Raw genomic sequence first — 18,209 nt, forward strand, 5'->3', positions numbered from 1 at the left:
GGAGGGTGGACGCCCTGAGGACTGGGCTTGAGGGTTGATCAGCCGAAATGTGCAGAGAATAGAGAACTAGGTGCAGCCACACGTTGTGAAAAGCAAGAAATCGCTTGGGGTGGGAACCTCCTGGGGAACCAGAACCACCTCGCTATTGAGACGTCAGTGTTGTGTCAGTCGTGATTCAAGGAGGGACACCAGAGTATTGTTCTGAAACTGTTTTATCTTTGGTCCAAAACTGAAAAGGCCGTGGATTATTGGATAACAGCATAGACTTGAACCAGAAGTTCAGTGGTATCGAGAACCAAGTTCAGGTCTTCTGGATGGTATTATCACATCAGGGATAACTTAGTCAGGAATGATTAGAAATTGATCCCAAGTTAATTTGATCTCATGGGTGCACAAAAGTAAAATTTTGTTTTAATTAGAGCCAGAACATGTGATTTCTGTGAATACAGGCCAAGGTCCACAGCAGTCTTGGGACTTACTGGTTTAGATGTTTCTCAGTCCTTAAACGCAGAAGTTGTGTTTTGTTCTTTTTGTCTGGGCTGATATCATTATTCCACTGAAAGACCAACAGCAGATACTGGCAGGTCTCCCTGGTCTGGGATGGAGGGTTCCCACGGTTCCCTGAGTTTTGTGTGTGGTTGTTTTCCTGTAATCGAGTGAGTAGATAATGAGGACACGTTTTCATTTTATCTATTATTTGAGAAACTTTTATCATTTTTAACTTTTAAAAAATGGAATTTTAGAAAAGAATTTTAACTTGTTTTTGTTCCTTTAAATTTCTGTGATATTTCAGTATGGTCTTGAGTCTCCCTGAGATTCTCTCATGTAAGTTAGTTTAGTCTTTTCCATTTATGGATTTTGACATCACCTTTGACCTTTGCTCTTTCCGAATATGAAGGGCCATTCATTCCCATATATAGAGTCACAGCTTCAGAATCCTCACTTGTGAATTCTGAGCAGCTACCATGCAATTTCCTACTATGTGATTATAATGATGCATTAGTTAGACTTGACTTTAATGGAGATTGTAATTTCCAGGTGGCCAGGAGGGTGCTTGGGTAGTTTAGAAAAACAAAAACAATCATTTGGATTAAAGAAGGCAGTGTGTTGAGAAAAGTCCTAAATGTTTGAAGTTCAAACAGTATTAAAAACTGAGATAATGTTTTCGTTGGCTTCTGGCCTCAAATTTTTGTCTCTGGGGGATGAGAGGTTTTTGTTTTTTTTTTCTGCTGTGGTTCATTAACTTTTATCTTTATGAAAGAATGTTTTATCTGCTTACTCGAGTTGGCAGGAGGAAAGCTGGCAATCCTGAGGAAAACGTGTCAGATTTTACTGTATCAGCAGTGCCGCGTGGATTAACCAGGACCAGGTGGTCCCCGTCCTCACCTGGGCTTGTCAGGCCTCACAGCCCGAGCTGGGGAGAGACTCTGTCATAACGATTTGGATGAGAGCCTGGGGAGAATTACCCACAGGGACCAGAAGTAGCGTGAATGCAGAACGCAGAAGTGGCTCACTCGGGGCCAGCCTGTACTGCAGTCTTACCTCCTGGATATGAGTCCAAAACCTCCATACCTCTCGTTAGTCTCTCGTGGGATGTAGCGTGAATCGAGGTAGCTTAGACATTAGAGATTTAGAAGCAAATAGCTTTCATCAGTTGCCTCTCATCGAGTCTTGAAGTGGCTTGAGAAATGTCTAGACTCCAGAGGTGCTGAGTGGCCTCAGTTGCTGCGATCACTGTGACTGACCACACCTGACAACTGCTTTCCCCGTGGAGCAGTTCGGCACTTTGCCGGAGCACCTGGAGTTTCTTAAAACGCAGAGACACAGCGGTCAGACCTAGTCCACGGGATTGTGCTCCTTCCCTGCTAAGTGACTCATCCCCTCCTTCCCTTCAACTCCGCAGGCCCCCTATGTGCTGAGAAATGAGGTTCTGCACGTTGGCAGAGGAGAGACGGGAACCATCACCACCCAGCTGCTTGACATCCGGGACGATGACAACCCACAGGACGTGGCCGTCCACGTGCTCGACCCGCCACGTCACGGCCAGTTGCTGCGAACCCGTCGGTCCCCGGCAGCCCCTGTGTCCCAGTTCCAGCTGGAAGAGCTGTCCAGGGGCCTCCTCCGCTACGCTCACGACGGCTCAGACGGCACAGCCGACACCGCGGTCCTGCAGGCCAGCGACGGACACTCCTTCCGGAACATACTGTTGCGCGTGAGGACCGTGCCCGAGGTATGTGTCGCCCCAGAGTTGCGGTTTCCTCGCACCTGGGTGTGACGTTCGACTGAAGATGCTACTGGACAGTACTCATGAGGTTAAGATACAGGTAGTTACTGGTTTATCCAGACGTAACCCATTGTGAAGGTGCTAACTGAGCATGCATTGTACAGATGGCAGAGTAGGTTTTGAAATACCTGTCCCTGTGTCCTATACAAAATGGGACATTTTTGAACCTTACTTGTTGACCTACTGCCACAAAAAAAAATGTCACTTGTGGAGCAGTCTGAGTATTTGTGTGTCTGTCTCTCCCTCTAGACTCTAAGCTCTGAAGTCAGAGTTTTGCTTCACACAGGCTTGTATACATCAGGCCCCGAGCAAAGGAGCCGGCTCGTAACAGGCGCTTTCTGAATGTTCCTGAACATGGGTGGGTGGAGAGGTTAGGACAGGTCGGTAGACGGACGAAAAAAAGAAATGGAGAGACTGAGTCTTCCTTAAATGACATCAGTTACTTGTTCATGGTAAACTAAGAGAAAAAGTAGGACATCTACATACGTGAATATGCAGGTACATGTGCATACATCTACACATAATAACACACACAGCCATGCTGTGACTCTAAAGTTGTGCATCTCTCTCTGTTAGAGGATCTTCAGGGAGAATAGAATCTGATGACATGTTTTTAAGACTGACACTTCCTTATTTTGCTTGGACCTGATTTTGCACTTTATCCTTTTTCTAGAATGACAGAGGTCTCCGGCTTGTGGCGAACTCCATGGTGTGGGTTCCGGAAGGGGGGATGCTGCAGATCACCGACAGAATCTTACAGGCCGAAGCCCCCGGGGCCAGCGCTGAGGATATTGTCTACAAGATTACACAAGACCACCCCAAGTTTGGTAAAACTCCTTCTTTGCCCCTTTGGCGTGCTCTCGGCTTTGCGTCCAGCAGAGTAGGGTTTGCTTTCGTACGATAACACGTAGCAAGGGCACGATTCTCATGAACTGAACTTTCTAATCCCGTACGCGCCCCTTTAAAACCAGAATGATCACGACACCTGTCACTCTGTGCATGCTTACTAGGTAGTGTACTAACGTTTATAAACACATGGCGCATAACACCTAAAATTTACCCTAAGTTTCAAAACAACTTCGTTTTGCAGATGGGAAAGCTGGGGTAAAATTAGCTTGCTAAAAGTCACCTCGCCAATACATGTCATTTAATTTCAAGAATCAGGCTCTCAAACTCCACCTTACATCCCTTTCAGAATATTGCTAGACTTCTTCTTGATGAGATGTTTTAAAAAATACATAAAATACGTAAAAATACATAAAAACATTTTTCATTGTCGTCTGTTGTTACTTCTACTTCCAGCAAGGTAGGAGCGTATAATAACCTGAGAAATTTTCCATCATCATCACCTAGAAATGCTGGATAAGATACAGCAAGACTTACAAGGTGCTCATAGCTGGCCCCCCAGGAATAGAGGGAAATCTCCGGGTGCCCTGAGCAAAGAAGGCACTGAACCCCGTCTGTGCAGAGCTCATGACAGGCTCCCTGAGGGGGCTGGTGTGTGTCCTGGGCTTGGGACTTAATGCTCGTGCTGAGACGGAGCATTGGAATTAAGACCCTGCCGGAAACCGGGACTCTGGAAGGCCGTGGCTTCAACTCTAGGGCAGAATAGAACACGAGCAGCTCACAGCACGGAGAGAGGGCCAGGCTGTCTGCCTTGTGTCCCAGCCTCAGAGTGGAGCAGAAGGTCTGTTAAGAATTCAGAACCTGAAGCCCATCACTCCTGCAGGTCTGGGTTAGATGACACCGTGTGCCTTGTCTGAGAAAACTCAAAGCTGGGAAATTACATAAAAATTAATCCCAGGCCAATTAACCCAACCTCTCGGGTTCTTTATAGAAACTAGAAGAAACTGCTGCAGAAGGGCCCTCCCGCCTCAAGGCCAGGCCACTGAAGATTGGCTCAGAGTTTAAAATTATAGAACCTGTGAGGAAACAGTCTATAGGACCATAACCAAAACAAACATCACTAAAACCCCAAGGATTTCACATAAAGTAACATCTTATGAAAACCATGAGATAAACATATTTAAAATGATTTAAAGACATAAAAGAAGGAATTAAAACTGTACAGAAATAACAAAATCTTATAAAAATAAAGGAACAGGTAAATTTTAAAAAGTACGTAAATCATCTGAAAAATGAAAACTATATTCATCAAAAGTAAAAACTCACTTGGTGCATTAAATAGGAGAAGAAAAATAATCTGTTTTCTTCTGGGCTATCAGATTTTTAAAGTTATATATTTTCTGTAGTGAGGTAACAAATCAAGTTTTATGTAATTTTAAAATAATTCCACTGTCAAGTTACCATTTTCCCGTTTGTGATGTTTCCTGTTCTCATCGTGCTTTCAACTCCTGATCTTAAGTTAGATAATTTTTAAGTCTTTTTCATCTCTCAAAATCTGTGACTCTTTTGATGTGTTCAATTTTCTACCTTTATCTTGATCATTAAAAGCCAAAAAATTAAGCCCCCGTATTTTCTAGAAACAGCTGACTCTTCCATTGGGTATTAAACGAAACAATGCTGAATTAAATGGCTTTTACAAAGATGAAAGTTTGCCGTTTCCGCTGGATAAATGCCGCGTAGGCTTCACTGTGACCCTTTTCTGCTGTAACTCTCTGAATTAACTTCCGTCTGTGAACATGACCCGTCTGTGTGTCCGGAGCTGCCTGTTAGCGATAATCAATCTGCCACCCTTGGGGACTGTGCAGGAGAAAGGGGGACCAGAACCCACGTCACACACCCCCTGCTTCCCTCCGACTGTCCCGATGGTGGGTTTGTGGGGCCCTCGTCTTGCCCCCTCGTTGCTGCAGAGCCTCCGCGTCGGGCTTCGGGCTCTCGGCGAAGAGCTGACCTTGGAGGGGAACAGACATGAATTGCACAGAGGGTTCCTTCCTCGTCTGTCCCCCACGGTCCCGTTTGTGACGCTCCGCAGCTCCTGCTTCCTCCGTGACTCTCGTGCCGTTTGTCTCTTTCCAGTCTCACTGCTGTTGCCTCAGTCTCTCCCCTGGATTCTGCAGTTGTGTCGTAACTGGTCAGACTGTCTGCACAAATGTTAACTGCTGCTGTTACCGTTGTTACAGGATAAAGTCCAGCCTCCCTAACAGGACTTTCCAGCCTCATAGGCTTTCCATGTTCCGATCCCATGTTGTGTGTCCTAAGTCGGTTCATGCCATTCACCCGCCGAAAACCTCACAGTGGATCCCAGCTGACTTGGGGGCTGATCTGTAGGGGTGGGAAGTGCATCTTGTTAATTTTTGAATCCTCCTATTCCCGAAGGGCTTAGTAGTTAGCACCGAACGGGCACTCAGTGACTATTTATGGAGTTGAAATTAATGGAATTAGCCAATATCCAGTAAGGGTGGCCAGCATTCCACGTAAGCATTTGTAAAATACGTACTGCTGTTCTCATTTGACCAGCGAGGAGCAGAGGCTGACAGCGTAAGGAAGCTCACGTGGTTGAAGGTGGTGGAGCTGAGTTCGAACCACCACATAAAGGACAGTGCGGTGCCTGGCGTGTGTCTTCCAGTGTCAGCTGTGACAGGTTGAGCATCCCTGATCCAAAATCCGAAATGCTCCACAATCCGAAACATGTCGAGTATCAACATGATGCTAGAAGTGGAAAACGCCACGTTTGACCTTATGTGACAGGTTGCAGTCAAAATGCAGACAAAACCTTGTCTCCTGCACAAAATTATTAAAGTACATTGTACAGTTGCCTTCAGGCTAATTTGTGCATGTGAAACATAAATGAGTTTTGTGTTTAGACTTGGGTCCCATCTCCAAGATATCTCGTTATGTATAATGCAAATATTCCAAAATCTGAAAAAATATGAAATCTGAAACACTTCTGGTCCCAGGAATTTCAGATAAGGGATACTCAACCTATATGATTGTCCTCGGACAGATTTCTCCCAAAAATAACGTCCGCTGAATTTTTTCTAATACCCCATTGTGTTTACAGCAGAAACTTCCTAGTTGGAGCACACTTTCTGTGACGTAAAGAGTTGGGGGTAGAAATGAATTTCTTCAACCCCCAACATTTAAATATTTGCTTACAGGGCTCACAACCTTGTGTGACTTGAACAGATGTGAGTCAGTAACTCCACACACGAATTACCCCTGAATGACATGACTGTTGGTTCTTTTGGCTGAAAGACTGAAAATTCTGTGTCTAAACATGGATTCGGTGGTGTCTGTTGAATTACGTGTTCACATCCTTTCCTTCACCTTAGATAAAGGTTTCAAAAGGTGCATCATTTCTTTTATGTTAAATAAAAAACGCTGGGAAAGGGGGATCAGACTTCTGACCTGCTTTCCCGCTGACGTGTGGCTTGTGCCCTCCCAGGGGAGCTGGTCCTTCTGGGGAACCCGCCTGCGGACGGCCCCGCGGACGAGGGCCAGCACCTGTCTGACGGGAGGACGGCCACCCCCGTCAGCACCTTCACCCAGCGGGACGTCGACCAGGGCGCTGTCTGGTACCGGCACTCGGGGGCCCCCACCCAGAGCGATTCCTTCCGCTTCCAGGTACCCTCTGCTTCCCGGCGCTCGGCCGTCGGACACAAACCATCACTCTGATTTATAAACAACTTGGGTGATTTCCCACGATTGCCCAGAAAATCACGTTTGGGGGAATTTCCTAAGAAATGCAGTTAATAGCAATGGGAGATGTTTAACCTGCCGGTTCAGGTACGTGGGTGTCTTCACAGACAGACTTGTCCACAGCAAAGAGGTTTCTATGACCTCACGTCCAGAGTGTTCAGAATTTCTTCAAAATATGAAAATAGTATAGGGAGGGAAAAAATCGTGTCTTTTTTTGTGTGAATTTTCCTGGAACACATCCTATCATAAAAGATCATGGATTTACAGCCAGACTCGGACGGTTCAGATGTCAGGTCTGCCGAGTCCTTGCTGTGCAACTTTGGGCAAATTACTTGGGGAAAAGGCTTGTGCTTCATTTTCTTTGTCTGTGAAGCAATTATTGTAAAGATTTGAGTTAGCATGTATAAAGTATTTATAATACTGCCTATTAAGTAGTAAGTACTACGTACGAATTTGTTACTACCATTTATAAAAATTGGTCAAATACCGTACTGTAAGGAGACCCTCAGTAAATTAAAGAACAACAGATCATACTGGGTGCATTCTCTGGCCATGATGAATATAATTAGAAATTGATTATAAAAAGGTAAACAAAAAATTCAAACTACTCGAAATGTTTAAAATGGTCTTCTAAGTAATTCCTAGGAAATTCCTTAAAGGAAATCAAAGCAGCAAACTGTTAAGAAATATTGATGAGGAAGAAATAACTTATCAAAACATAAATCATGTGGACAAAATGGTATTCAGAAGAAAATTGGTGGCCTTAAGCTCTGATTATTGATCAGGAAAGCATGAAAATAAATGTCCTGAACATTTAACTCGAGAAGCTGGAGAACCACAAGGGAAATGCAAGGAAAGTGAAGGGAAGGAATTAATAGAGATCAGCCGAAGAATTGGTTAATTATAAAATGCTAGAAATGACAAATGAGTACAAAACCTGATTCTTTGAAAGCAATGAATAAAATTAGACACACTTCTGGGGAGCACCATTTGGAAATAAAGCATTAAATAGAAACACAAAGAGATAAGGAATTACGAATGAGCACAGATACAGAGAAAAACATGGTAAAGGGCCAGAGAAAATACGTATGTTTATGGTGATGAGCCAAAGCAGTGTCAGAGCCTCTCGAAGTCTGAGACTCTCCCCTTTGTCTGGAATCCAGTTGGGGATAAACGAGCCATGATAGCTCACCTTGCTACAGTTATCACCCTGCCTCTGCCGCCTGGCCTGTACATCTTCATTGCCCGACTAATTTACATTGTGTAGAAGATGTGCTTTTCCAGAGAGCAGGTTGAGATAAATTTGGAAAACATTAAAATGAGATTATAGGCCGGGCGCGGTGGCTCACGCCTGTAATCCTAGCCCTCTGGGAGGCCGAGGCGGGTGGATCGCTCGAGGTCAGGAGTTCAAGACCAGCCTGAGCGAGACCCCGTCTCTACTAAAAATAGAAATAAATTATCTGGCCAACTAAAATATATATATAGAAAAAATTAGCCGGGCATGGTGGCGCATGCTTGTAATCCCAGCTACTCGGGAGGCTGAGGCAGTAGGATCGCTTAAAGCCCAGGAGTTTGAGGTTGCTGTGAGCTAGGCTGATGCCACGGCACTCACTCTAGCCTGGGCAACAAAGTGAGACTCTGTCTCAAAAAAAATAAAAAAAAATAAAAATAAAAAATAAAAAAATAAAATGAGATTATACAGAAGGCATTGAATGTCCAGTGAGTGAGCAAACAGTGGGTGCCCTTTGCCCCAGTTAACTTTTCGTTTTTAGCACCTGGGGCGGCAGCAGTCGTCAGAGGGTGAGTCGGGATGGAGGCAAAGACCTCAATCAAAAGGGATCACCTGGGTGAACTAGAATCCTCCATCCTTTGCCTCCCAGGGGTCAGGATGACATTTGATTGCTTTTGCAAGTCGGTTACTAAGTGGATAAAATAAACAAAATATTAAAAAATACAGTAGCAAAAGTTACTGATTTTTTTAAGAAACAAACTTACTAGAGTTTAAAATATCCAGTTGAATGTTATTACTTAGAAAGTGGTTCGCTTTGGAGCCTTCACACACTTTGCTCAAAATGTGTTTAAAACTATTTGAATTTGCCATTAAAGTGTGTGGGATACTCCTGAGAATATCCTCAGTAGGGACAGTGTATTAGCCTTTGAAAGTAGATTTAAAAATACAGCCAAATAGCCAAAAGTTATTCAGAATCAGGTCTGGTAAGAAAAAGAGTGATAATTATTTTTGGTTAAAATGGGGAGTAATGACGAAGGAAGGATTCTTCTGTGACTTGTGAACTCCATCTGAAAGCATCCAAAAAATGCATTTTGAACACTGGCGGCATCTTTATTGCAAATATGAAGCAATGCTCTGGGATTGTGTTCTCCTGACATAAAAGTTTTGGTGTGTTTGTTCTTAAAGTCTCATTTTATGAGCTTACCTCCTATTCTGATTTGAAGTGACGCAGACGCTACAGCTATGTGCTAAAATAAACGGTTAGCAACTTTTCCCATTCATCATTTTAGTGTCCCTGGAGGATTTGGAGCTAAAAAGAGATGCTGTTCTGATTCTTTGCTCTCTTCCCTTCTCTTTTTTCTTTAAAGCAGAAAATACAACATAATGAGTTGCATGGATTTACTTCCATTTTAATGTTGATGAGCTGTCAGCAGTCATCAACGCGTCCCGGCTGTCACTGTGCACGTGCGGCTTGGGATTTATGTAAAATTTATGTAGAGGCCACCGCGCCCAACCTGCTTAAACTTCTTGACCTTTCTTCATCTGTGAAAAAGCCGATCATATCTACTTTGTGGGTATTAAGTAAGGTAACCTTTGAAAAGTAGCCAGTACAGTGCTGAGCCCATGACAGACCATCAGTGAATTATCATTATTGTTATTAAGATTTATAGCAACATGAGGTTTCCTTGAACACGTGTCTTCTGAGACTTGATCGCAGGCGTCTGATATGATCAAGATGAGGACAAAGAAGAGAGTTTTTCTGTCCTTAGTAACTTAAAAGACAGAGAGAAGGGGCTGTGATCCCTGCCTTTTTCTCAGAGTTTCTAGAACCCTGCCCTTGTCGTGTGGAATCAATGCAACTGCACACGCTGCACAGGGCTCAGCGGTCCTTGAGCCGAGACTGAGGTGGAGGGAACAGAGGAGAGAGGGGAGTTTGGGGAGCGAAAAGCTGCATAAGGAAAGCATCGCTGCACAACATTTGTGAACCAGGGAAAGGTTGCTTTTTGTGACCTCTGCCCAAAGTATAAATGTTACTGATCTTGCCCTGCAGTCGTGAGGCTGGGATTTGTCGTTTACCTGAGCTGAGTAAATATGAAAGAAATGGAATAAAAATCATATGTTACATACTCATAGTAAGATATTACATAGCCATCAAAAGTCATGTTTTCAGGAATGTTTAATGACATAACAAAATATCATAGTACTGTTAAGTCAAAAAAATTAGAACACATAATTGCGTATGAAGTTTGCTATATCTGCGTACAAAAAAGGTTTAAGTGAAATCCATCAATACATTGATCATCACTATTTCCAGGTAGTGAAATTCTAGATTAATTTTTATTTGTTATTTGTACTTCGCTGCGTTTTCAGCGTTGCCTAAAATGATGACGTATTGTTCTGTAATCAGAAAAAGGTTAATGTTAAACTATGAAGAGCAGAATGAGACTTGAAATGCGGAAGCGCATGGAATTCAAAGACAGGTGGCTTAATGGGCAAAAGTAAAACGCGCACCGCATGCTCCGCCCAGCAGGGGACGAGGGACCCACCAGGGTGACGTTTCTTCTCAGGTGTCCAGCGCCACGGACGCCCAGAGCCACCTGGAGAGCCGGGTGTTCAACGTCGCCATCTTGCCGCAGACGCCGGAAGCCCCCGAACTCTTTCCGGAATCGTCTCTGCACATGACTGTGAGTTGGGGGCCGTGGTTCCTGCTTGCAGGGGGGACGTGGCGTGTTGATACGTGTCCTGGCTCTGCAGGCAGCACATGCCTGGCCCGGGGCAGACTCCGCAGCCCGCAGCTCCCAGTCCCGGGAACACGTCTCTCTGTGACCTGGGAAAGGAGAGTCCCAGAGGGAGAGTGAGGTTCTGTGGACTCGCTCTTCCCACCCGCGGCTGGTGTCCTCTCTGCAGCGTCCCGTGCAGCCCCAGGGCCTCTCTTTGAGGACCTAGAGAGGTTTCAGGCTTAGGTCCATGTCCTCCGTACCATTTGGGCATAATCGTTCAGCCAGGTAGGGGACCACCTGGCCGGAGAAGCTGTCAGACACCCTGTTGGAAGCTTGTTGCTGCCAAAGCCGCCTGGAGAAGGCGCGGTCGGGGCTGAGTCCGAGAGAGAAGTAGCAGTCGCCCAAGTGAGGGTTCGGGAGCAGGTTGGGGGGTGGGGACCTGAGGGCAAAGGGCACGGCCACAGTGAAAAGGGCTCGTGGAACGGCCGAGAGGCGGGAGAGTGTGACTGTCGGGAAACTGCAGACGATTCCGTAGACCGGAGCGATGAGGAGGGCAGAGGGGACGTGGTGAGGACGAGGGTGCAGGTCGCGGAGCCGGATCCCAGGAGACCCGTGTGCAAGGCGGGAAGGAGCGCGGGTCGTGGGGGGCCTCAAGCAGGACGTCGGCTCCGTTCATGTGCGACGCTTAGTTGAGGCAGTTAGCAAGTCCAGGGCAGCCCCCTCTTGGGGGGGACCTCGGGGCAGAGCCCCTCCTGCAGACAGAGCCACAGGCGAGCAGACCTCGTAAATCAGTCGTGCTGGGCCCACATTTTGGTCAGCGCCCCCTGATTACACCCCTAAGTCGTGCATCAGCCTCGAGCCACAGCAAAGACAGCAGCTGTAGTTCCAGAAATTACGGGTCTGGGCACGACAGAGACATAAAGGGGAGAAGAGAAAGTTTTTAATGACTAGCTGGTATCGGCATTTCTACTGTAAACCGTAATTTAAAGAAATCGTAATTCAGCAGCACTATCAGGTCTGTAATTCATCATTCTGACTGGAGGAACTCGGATCAGAGTTTGCTTTAAACTGTAAAGAAAAATGTGCACGCAGGTTTCTTGCCAAATGCTAATGCGGGGTGGTTTGGGGTTTGAAATGGGCTGGGTGCCGTGGGGACGGCGTCGTTCCCGCTCTGTGGCTGTGGATGCTCGAGACACCATTCAGGTCACTTCACCTGCAGGGGCTCGGGCCGCGTGTCTGCGGATCAAGTCTGTTTGGTTGAAACTCAGGGTAACTCAAAGGTCAGTTTCCCGTAACATGTGACTAGCCCACTCTTAATTTCTTAGAATACACACAGTTTATATTTCCTTTGACATTAGTTAGGGCCATTGCCATGGGGACACACTTGTAATCTGTGACAAAGACAGTCTCAATTCAGTGGTGTAGACTCGTCTAAGCGCACAGACTCTGTGCGTATTGGTAAGTACGTTACGGATACGTGTGGTGAATGCCCGTGTCATGTCTTCGTTTGTGTGATTGGGGGTGGGCGTCTCCTTTTCCCCCCTGCAGCCACTCCTTCATGAGCACCTCGAGCCCCCAATTTATGCCAAGTCCTGGGGGAGACGTTGGAGATTCGATGACCATAGAACAGTCTCTCTTCTCAAGGGACTTTGAGTGTAAAAGAGGAGACAAGCGAATAAATAAGCCAGGATGATACAGTGACAAATGCCATGACAGAGTGATGATACGGAGCAGATGGGAGGAGCCGGACCAGCAGGGCCTGGGAGAGGGTCACGGCAGGAATATTACTCAGCCTTAAAAAAAAAAAAAAAGCAATCTTGGCCCATGCCACAACACGGATGAACCTTGAGGGCGTTATGCTGAGTGAAATCAGTCGGTCACAGAAAGATGAACGCTGCACGATTCCACCTGTATGAGATGCAGAGGAGAACGTGGTCAAGAAAAGCAGGAAGAAGACGGCAGTTGCCAGGGCCGGGGGCAGAGCGAGGAAAGGGGATTTGTTCAGTGGACGTGGAGTTTTCCCTTTTGCAGCATGGAGCAGGTCTAGAGATCTGTCGCACAACGGTGTGCACGTATTAACATCCACACGACAGCACTGTGCACTTACAGATGGCTAAGATGGTAAAACGAGAGAGAGGGAGGGAGAGAGATCTAGAGGTTCAGTCGGGGTTAGACATGGAGGAGGGTGGAACCTCTGGTTTCAGAGCGTGTCGAGGTGCCCCGGGGTGCGGGGCATGTGGGTGTAATGAGAACCGTTATTCTGTGATCTTCTTTTGTTAGCAGATATATTAGTTTAAAAGTGTCTTTTGTGATGATTTCTATGAAGTTTAATCTCTAAACTCACCATGTTTAATTGATAACTATTGAACATTCCGAATAGCCAATATTAAAATTGATTATACTCAATATTGCTTGCTTCACAGAATTCAGTTCTTTTCCTACTTAGTGTCTATTTCTATTAGGAGAGAAATAGTATTCATAAATTCTAAAATAGACTGTTATCTTAGCTAGAACATATTTCCTTTTTCCGTGGTCCTGTGTCCACGATAATCCCCTTATCACTTTACTGTTCTACGGATATGCAGATTTTCAAAAATATCCCATGATACTCTAAAAATTCGTAGTTATTGTGATGGCTTTGGGATTAAAAGGTGACAAACTAGAAAAAATGTAGTGAGCCTGTACTTTTTCTATCTGTACACGTTTGCAGCTGTGCACACGTATGTGTGGGCTATTAACACCTTATAAAGGGCACATGTATTTAGTGTGTCGTCCTTACTTGTTTTGCTGTAGAAAGGCCAGCTGCCTGCTATTCGCGATTCTGATTTTCCTTGCTCGTTACATTCCAGACCTCAGCAGGGGCCTGAAATATGACTCTTCGCCACAGGGGGCCTGTCCTAACCTGCAAAGTCTGCCCCTCCCCAGGACAAGCATGCCTTGGGGACAATTGCAAAGCAACTGTAACCTTCAGTCTTTTCTTGGTGAAAAGGAAGAATGCCACACCCTCCTCCACGAGCACGGCTGAGCCCTGCTTAATCCTTTCCCAAACGGGGAAATTCCTTCCCAAAGGAGCAGAGCTTCAGAGAGCCAGGAGGGCCTGTCAGACTCTAGCCCGCCTTCAGGGGTCAGTTAGGAAGAGCCTGCCGTGAGCCGGCTGTTTCGTTCTGTTTTGTAACAGCAAACAGGACCCAGGCGAGGGGCCTGTGCTCCGGCTGATTTCCCTTCTCTCCTCGCCACACTTTGTTTTTGCTGCTGTCCCCAACCCACTGTCACGCCCAGTCGAGGACGGAGTCTGACTCTCTCTGTGTTTTTTGAGTGTTGCCAGTTGGTGGGTGACGGGCATGCACAGGTAGTAAATGCTGAACACACATCAGCCCTCTGATTGATATGACTTGACTCATTCATTGGATCTTGAAAGCTGGAAGAGAAAAGCAACATCTAGTGCTTTCGAATAGTAGAACGGAGACAAAGGGAAGTATTGGCTATTTCACGTGCCTTAATAAACAAACAGCTCTTAAACCTCTGAATCCAAATGATGAGCCTCTTTTTGGTGGGTTCGTCTTTCACCCAGAAACCAGAAAGCATTGCCCTTCTCGAAGGGGGACTGTGCTCTGAAGAACCTCTTGGGGCCAAGACTTGAAGTTCTCCGTTGAGTCCTTAGAATTCTGGCCGGATTCGGCTTAGCCCGTCAAGTCAGAGCAGCAGCGATGTGCGAGCCAGCTGAGCGGCAGGACAGTGGAACAGCCGGCTGAGGTGCCTCGTTTTCAAACGCTCCGCCTACACCTGCACCGACATGACCCTGGGGCCGGGCGCCGGGAAGAGCAAAGCCAGAGTCCAAGAAGCCCCGAGAAGCATCTAGAACCCCTCAAGGTTCTTAAGGCCGGGATAAACTGCAGTGCAAGAGACCAGATCCTTCTCTGAACTCGTGGAGAAAATTTTGCTAAGTGTGACTAATTTAAAAGTCCAGAGTGAATTTGTGTGTGTGTGTGTGTGTGTGTGTGTGTGTGTGTGTGTGTGTGTGTGTGTGTTCTCATAGGGTTTGTTTTTGCCTCTGGCTTTCGTTTCCATCACACCAGTTTTTTCTTCTTCCTTCTTAAACTCTACGTAGGCTCGAGAAGACGGCCTGACTGTCATTCAGCCTCGTTCCCTCTCCTTTGTGAACTCCGAGAGGCCGAGTGGGAAGATCACATACAATATCACTGTACCTCTGCGCCCAGGTCAAGGTAAGATGTGCAGTAAATTATCTAAAAACATAGAGATTATCTGGACAACTAAAAATATATATAGAAAAAATTAGCCGGGCATGGTGGCACATGCCTTTGGTCCCAGCTACTCGGGAGGCTGAGGCAGGAGGATCACTTGAGCCCAGGAATTTGAGGTTGCTGTGAGCGAGGCTGACGCCACAGCACTCTAGCCCGGGTGACAGAGCGAGACTCTGTCTCCAAAAGAAAAAAAGAAACTCAATTGAGAGAATCCCATAATTAGGATGCGACGTCCATGACTTCTGGAAAATTACCTGGTCTGGGCACATCAGGGGCAGTAGGTTGCATCGTACTATGGGTTATTGTCCCCACATCCCAGTTGAAAGTTTGTTTGGGCTTCAGATTTGCCCTTTTTCTTTAATAACCAGAGAATAGTTTCCCGAGAGCCATCGTTCCTGAGGACGAAAGACCCCACCAGTGGGAAGGGCCGGCTCTCGGCCGCCATGGGGGTTGGTTACCGCCGACGTTCACGCTGGGTCTCTTCCTCCCAGGGACCATCGAGCGCAGGGACCAGCCTCACTCTCCCATCCGGCATTTCACGCAGGAGGATGTGAACCAGGGCAAGATCGTGTACCGCCCGCCGCCTGCTGCCCCCCACCTGCAGGAGCTCATGGCCTTCTCCTTCGCGGGTAACGTGGGCTCCTCTCGGCCGCAAGGCGGCCACCTGCTCTCTGTGCTGCTTCCTCCCGTCCTGGGTGGTTTGGTGACACGGCTTCGTGGCTGCTCAGAGTAGCTTGAGACGTGTTGGCCAGTGTGGAGCTCGGGCTGTTCCATCTTTGTGTTTTATTTAATCTGCGTGCGGGCTTCTGTTTAGTGCCTCCCGTGTGCCAGTCGCTGAGGGAGGCCTTGGGGATACCGTGGTGAGCAGAGAGAGGCTTGGATCCTGCTCGTGGCGCGTTTTGGGATCTAGGTGTAGAGACGGGATTTGGTGAATAATCCCAGTAATGCGTGTTTAATTGCAGACTGAGACAAGAGCTCTGGGAAGGAGCAAGGAGGTTTGGTGGTGGAATGAAACGTCACACCCAGTCGAGCTGGCCGCAGGGCTGAGTGGGGCTGCCCGGAGGGGAGGGCAGCAAGCGACGAGGCTGAGGCTGGGTGGGAGACAGTCCCGTGGCGTCGGCGCGCCTTGAATGTGGAGGGTTAAGCAGGTCAGGCACCACCCTGGCGGCAGAGACAGCCACGCCCTGGCCCTGGGAGCCTCTGTGAGTGTTTGGGTCTCGATCCTGGGAGTGAGAGGGACCCGGTAGGCGGCTCTCCTTTGACTGCAGTGATGGGAACAGCCCTGGTGGGGTGCCGGAGTCCACAGGCACCGGGATGAGGGGAAGCTGGTGGGGAGGGTCTTGCAGTGCCTTAGGGGGGGCACCGTGTGGGCTGGAGAACGCAGGCCCTCTTTGGGGATGAAAATCAGGATTAGGCCAGGTGCGGTGGCTCGCACCCGTAATCCCATCACTTTAGGAGGCCAAGGGGGGAGGATCGTTTGAGCCCAGGAATTTAAGACCAGCCTGGGCAACATAGTGAGACCCCCATCTCTACAAAAAATTAGCCAGGCATGGTGGCACATGCCTGTAGTCCCAGCTACTCGAGAGGCTGAGGCAGGAGGATCCCTTGAGGCCTGGAGTTTGAGGCTACAGTGAGCTACGATCGTGCCACTGCCCTGCAGCCCCGGTAAGAGAACAAGACCCCCATCTCTTAAGGGGGAAAAATTAATAAATAAAACCAGGATTTGGTAGAAGATACCTTTCTAAAGGAAGAGAAGACTGCATGGAAGAATAACTGAGTTTCTCCTTAAAGCCGGTCTGTGCCCTTCCCCTAAGCCATGACAGCCTTAAACCTGGCTCCTCTTGTATCTTCTCCTAACCCAGCAATCAAAGCTGCTGGCCAGAAAGCAGGAGTTTTGAGTCCCTACGCCTCAACATTTTTATGCCTTGGAATATTCTAAAAATCTTGGAGTCTGCTTCTTTATGATCTTTAAGGTGTATGTACCACATCCCATCGTGAATATAGGGCATCATTTTTATAGAGTTACAGAACAGCTGACGATTTCTTATGGGAAGTTGAACAGGGATTAAATAATTTGAGAGCTACTTTTTTTGATTGTGGCAAACATTTAAAGTGATATTTGCCATTATTTATAAGATTAATCGTCCAGAGAGTGGGTGACTCTTCAGTTAGAGTGAACATCTCCAAAGGAAGGAAGAAGCCTGTTCTCTGGGGATCGTCTCCAGCGTTTAGCGACCGGGTAGCTAATGGCCCATGGAACGCGCAGGGTTCTCTGGCCCGTGCGTCCCAAGATACTTTGCAAGAAACACAGGGTGTCCTGGGATCAGAGGGAAGGAAAACGTGAAGTAAGTTCCGGAACCCTGTACCCGCCTGAGCTCGCGGAAGCTCTTCAGAGACAGGGGAGTCTGTGCCGTGTGGTCCGCGGGGTAGACCCCGCGTGATCAGTCTCTCAGGAGTCGCCGTGTGTAAATCAACGTCCCTGCGTCGCTCAGCTCTGCCGTGGAACTGGCCCACCGGAAAGCCCTGTGAGTGATACACGGCGTCACCCACGGTCACCGATTTGTAGGATTTTATGTACTGATAAAATGGGATTTGAATTAACGTCTTATAAATCACTCTAACTGCTGTGGTATAAAATTATTCCACTAGGTGGTTCTTTTTGCTGCTTAAAATTAATGCTGCTGCCATTAAATTTGATATAACGTTAGCAAATGACCTGGTGATCTTTCCCCAGACCAGAATAATTTAGAGTAAAACATCCTTTGCTTCCCTAACCTTTGCCTCGTATTTCGTGCCTGCCCCCTGTGTTTCTGACAGCAAAATGTTCAGTCTGCTGATTTCTCTCTCCCTCTTCCAGGTCTCCCAGAATCAGTGAAATTCCACTTCACAGGTAAAGACTCCTCTCCATTTTATGAGAAAATGGGATTTTTCTTTTCCTTGTTAGTTCTTTCTTTTTCCTCCTTTTATTGTTACTTCTAGCTATTTCCTAAGAAATACCTAAAATTTATGTAATTTTTCTTCTAAAACAAGTTTCTTCTAAAATAGTCACATGGTGAGTTAAGTAGTAATAGCTTAACTTTGTATTCACAGAAAAAATAATCTGCCAAGGA

At 46.9% G+C, this 18,209-nt stretch overlaps 1 protein-coding gene across 2 annotated transcripts in view; it reads left to right on the top strand.

Annotated features, from left to right (window-relative positions):
• The window catches only part of FRAS1 (Fraser extracellular matrix complex subunit 1), a 244,094-nt gene that overhangs the window by 163,073 nt on the left and 62,812 nt on the right, over nucleotides 1–18,209 (top strand). For both annotated transcript variants that reach the window (XM_045536898.1, XM_045536896.1), the window contains exons 29-35: nucleotides 1,904–2,230; nucleotides 2,958–3,111; nucleotides 6,633–6,811; nucleotides 10,685–10,801; nucleotides 14,946–15,060; nucleotides 15,591–15,728; nucleotides 17,957–17,989. In XM_045536898.1, the coding sequence (XP_045392854.1) occupies nucleotides 1,904–2,230; nucleotides 2,958–3,111; nucleotides 6,633–6,811; nucleotides 10,685–10,801; nucleotides 14,946–15,060; nucleotides 15,591–15,728; nucleotides 17,957–17,989 (1,063 nt within the window). The remainder of the gene's footprint in view (nucleotides 1–1,903; nucleotides 2,231–2,957; nucleotides 3,112–6,632; nucleotides 6,812–10,684; nucleotides 10,802–14,945; nucleotides 15,061–15,590; nucleotides 15,729–17,956; nucleotides 17,990–18,209) is intronic.

Source organism: Lemur catta, chromosome 24 (genome assembly GCF_020740605.2).
Source record: "Lemur catta isolate mLemCat1 chromosome 24, mLemCat1.pri, whole genome shotgun sequence".
In the NCBI taxonomy this organism is placed as follows: domain Eukaryota; kingdom Metazoa; phylum Chordata; class Mammalia; order Primates; family Lemuridae; genus Lemur; species Lemur catta.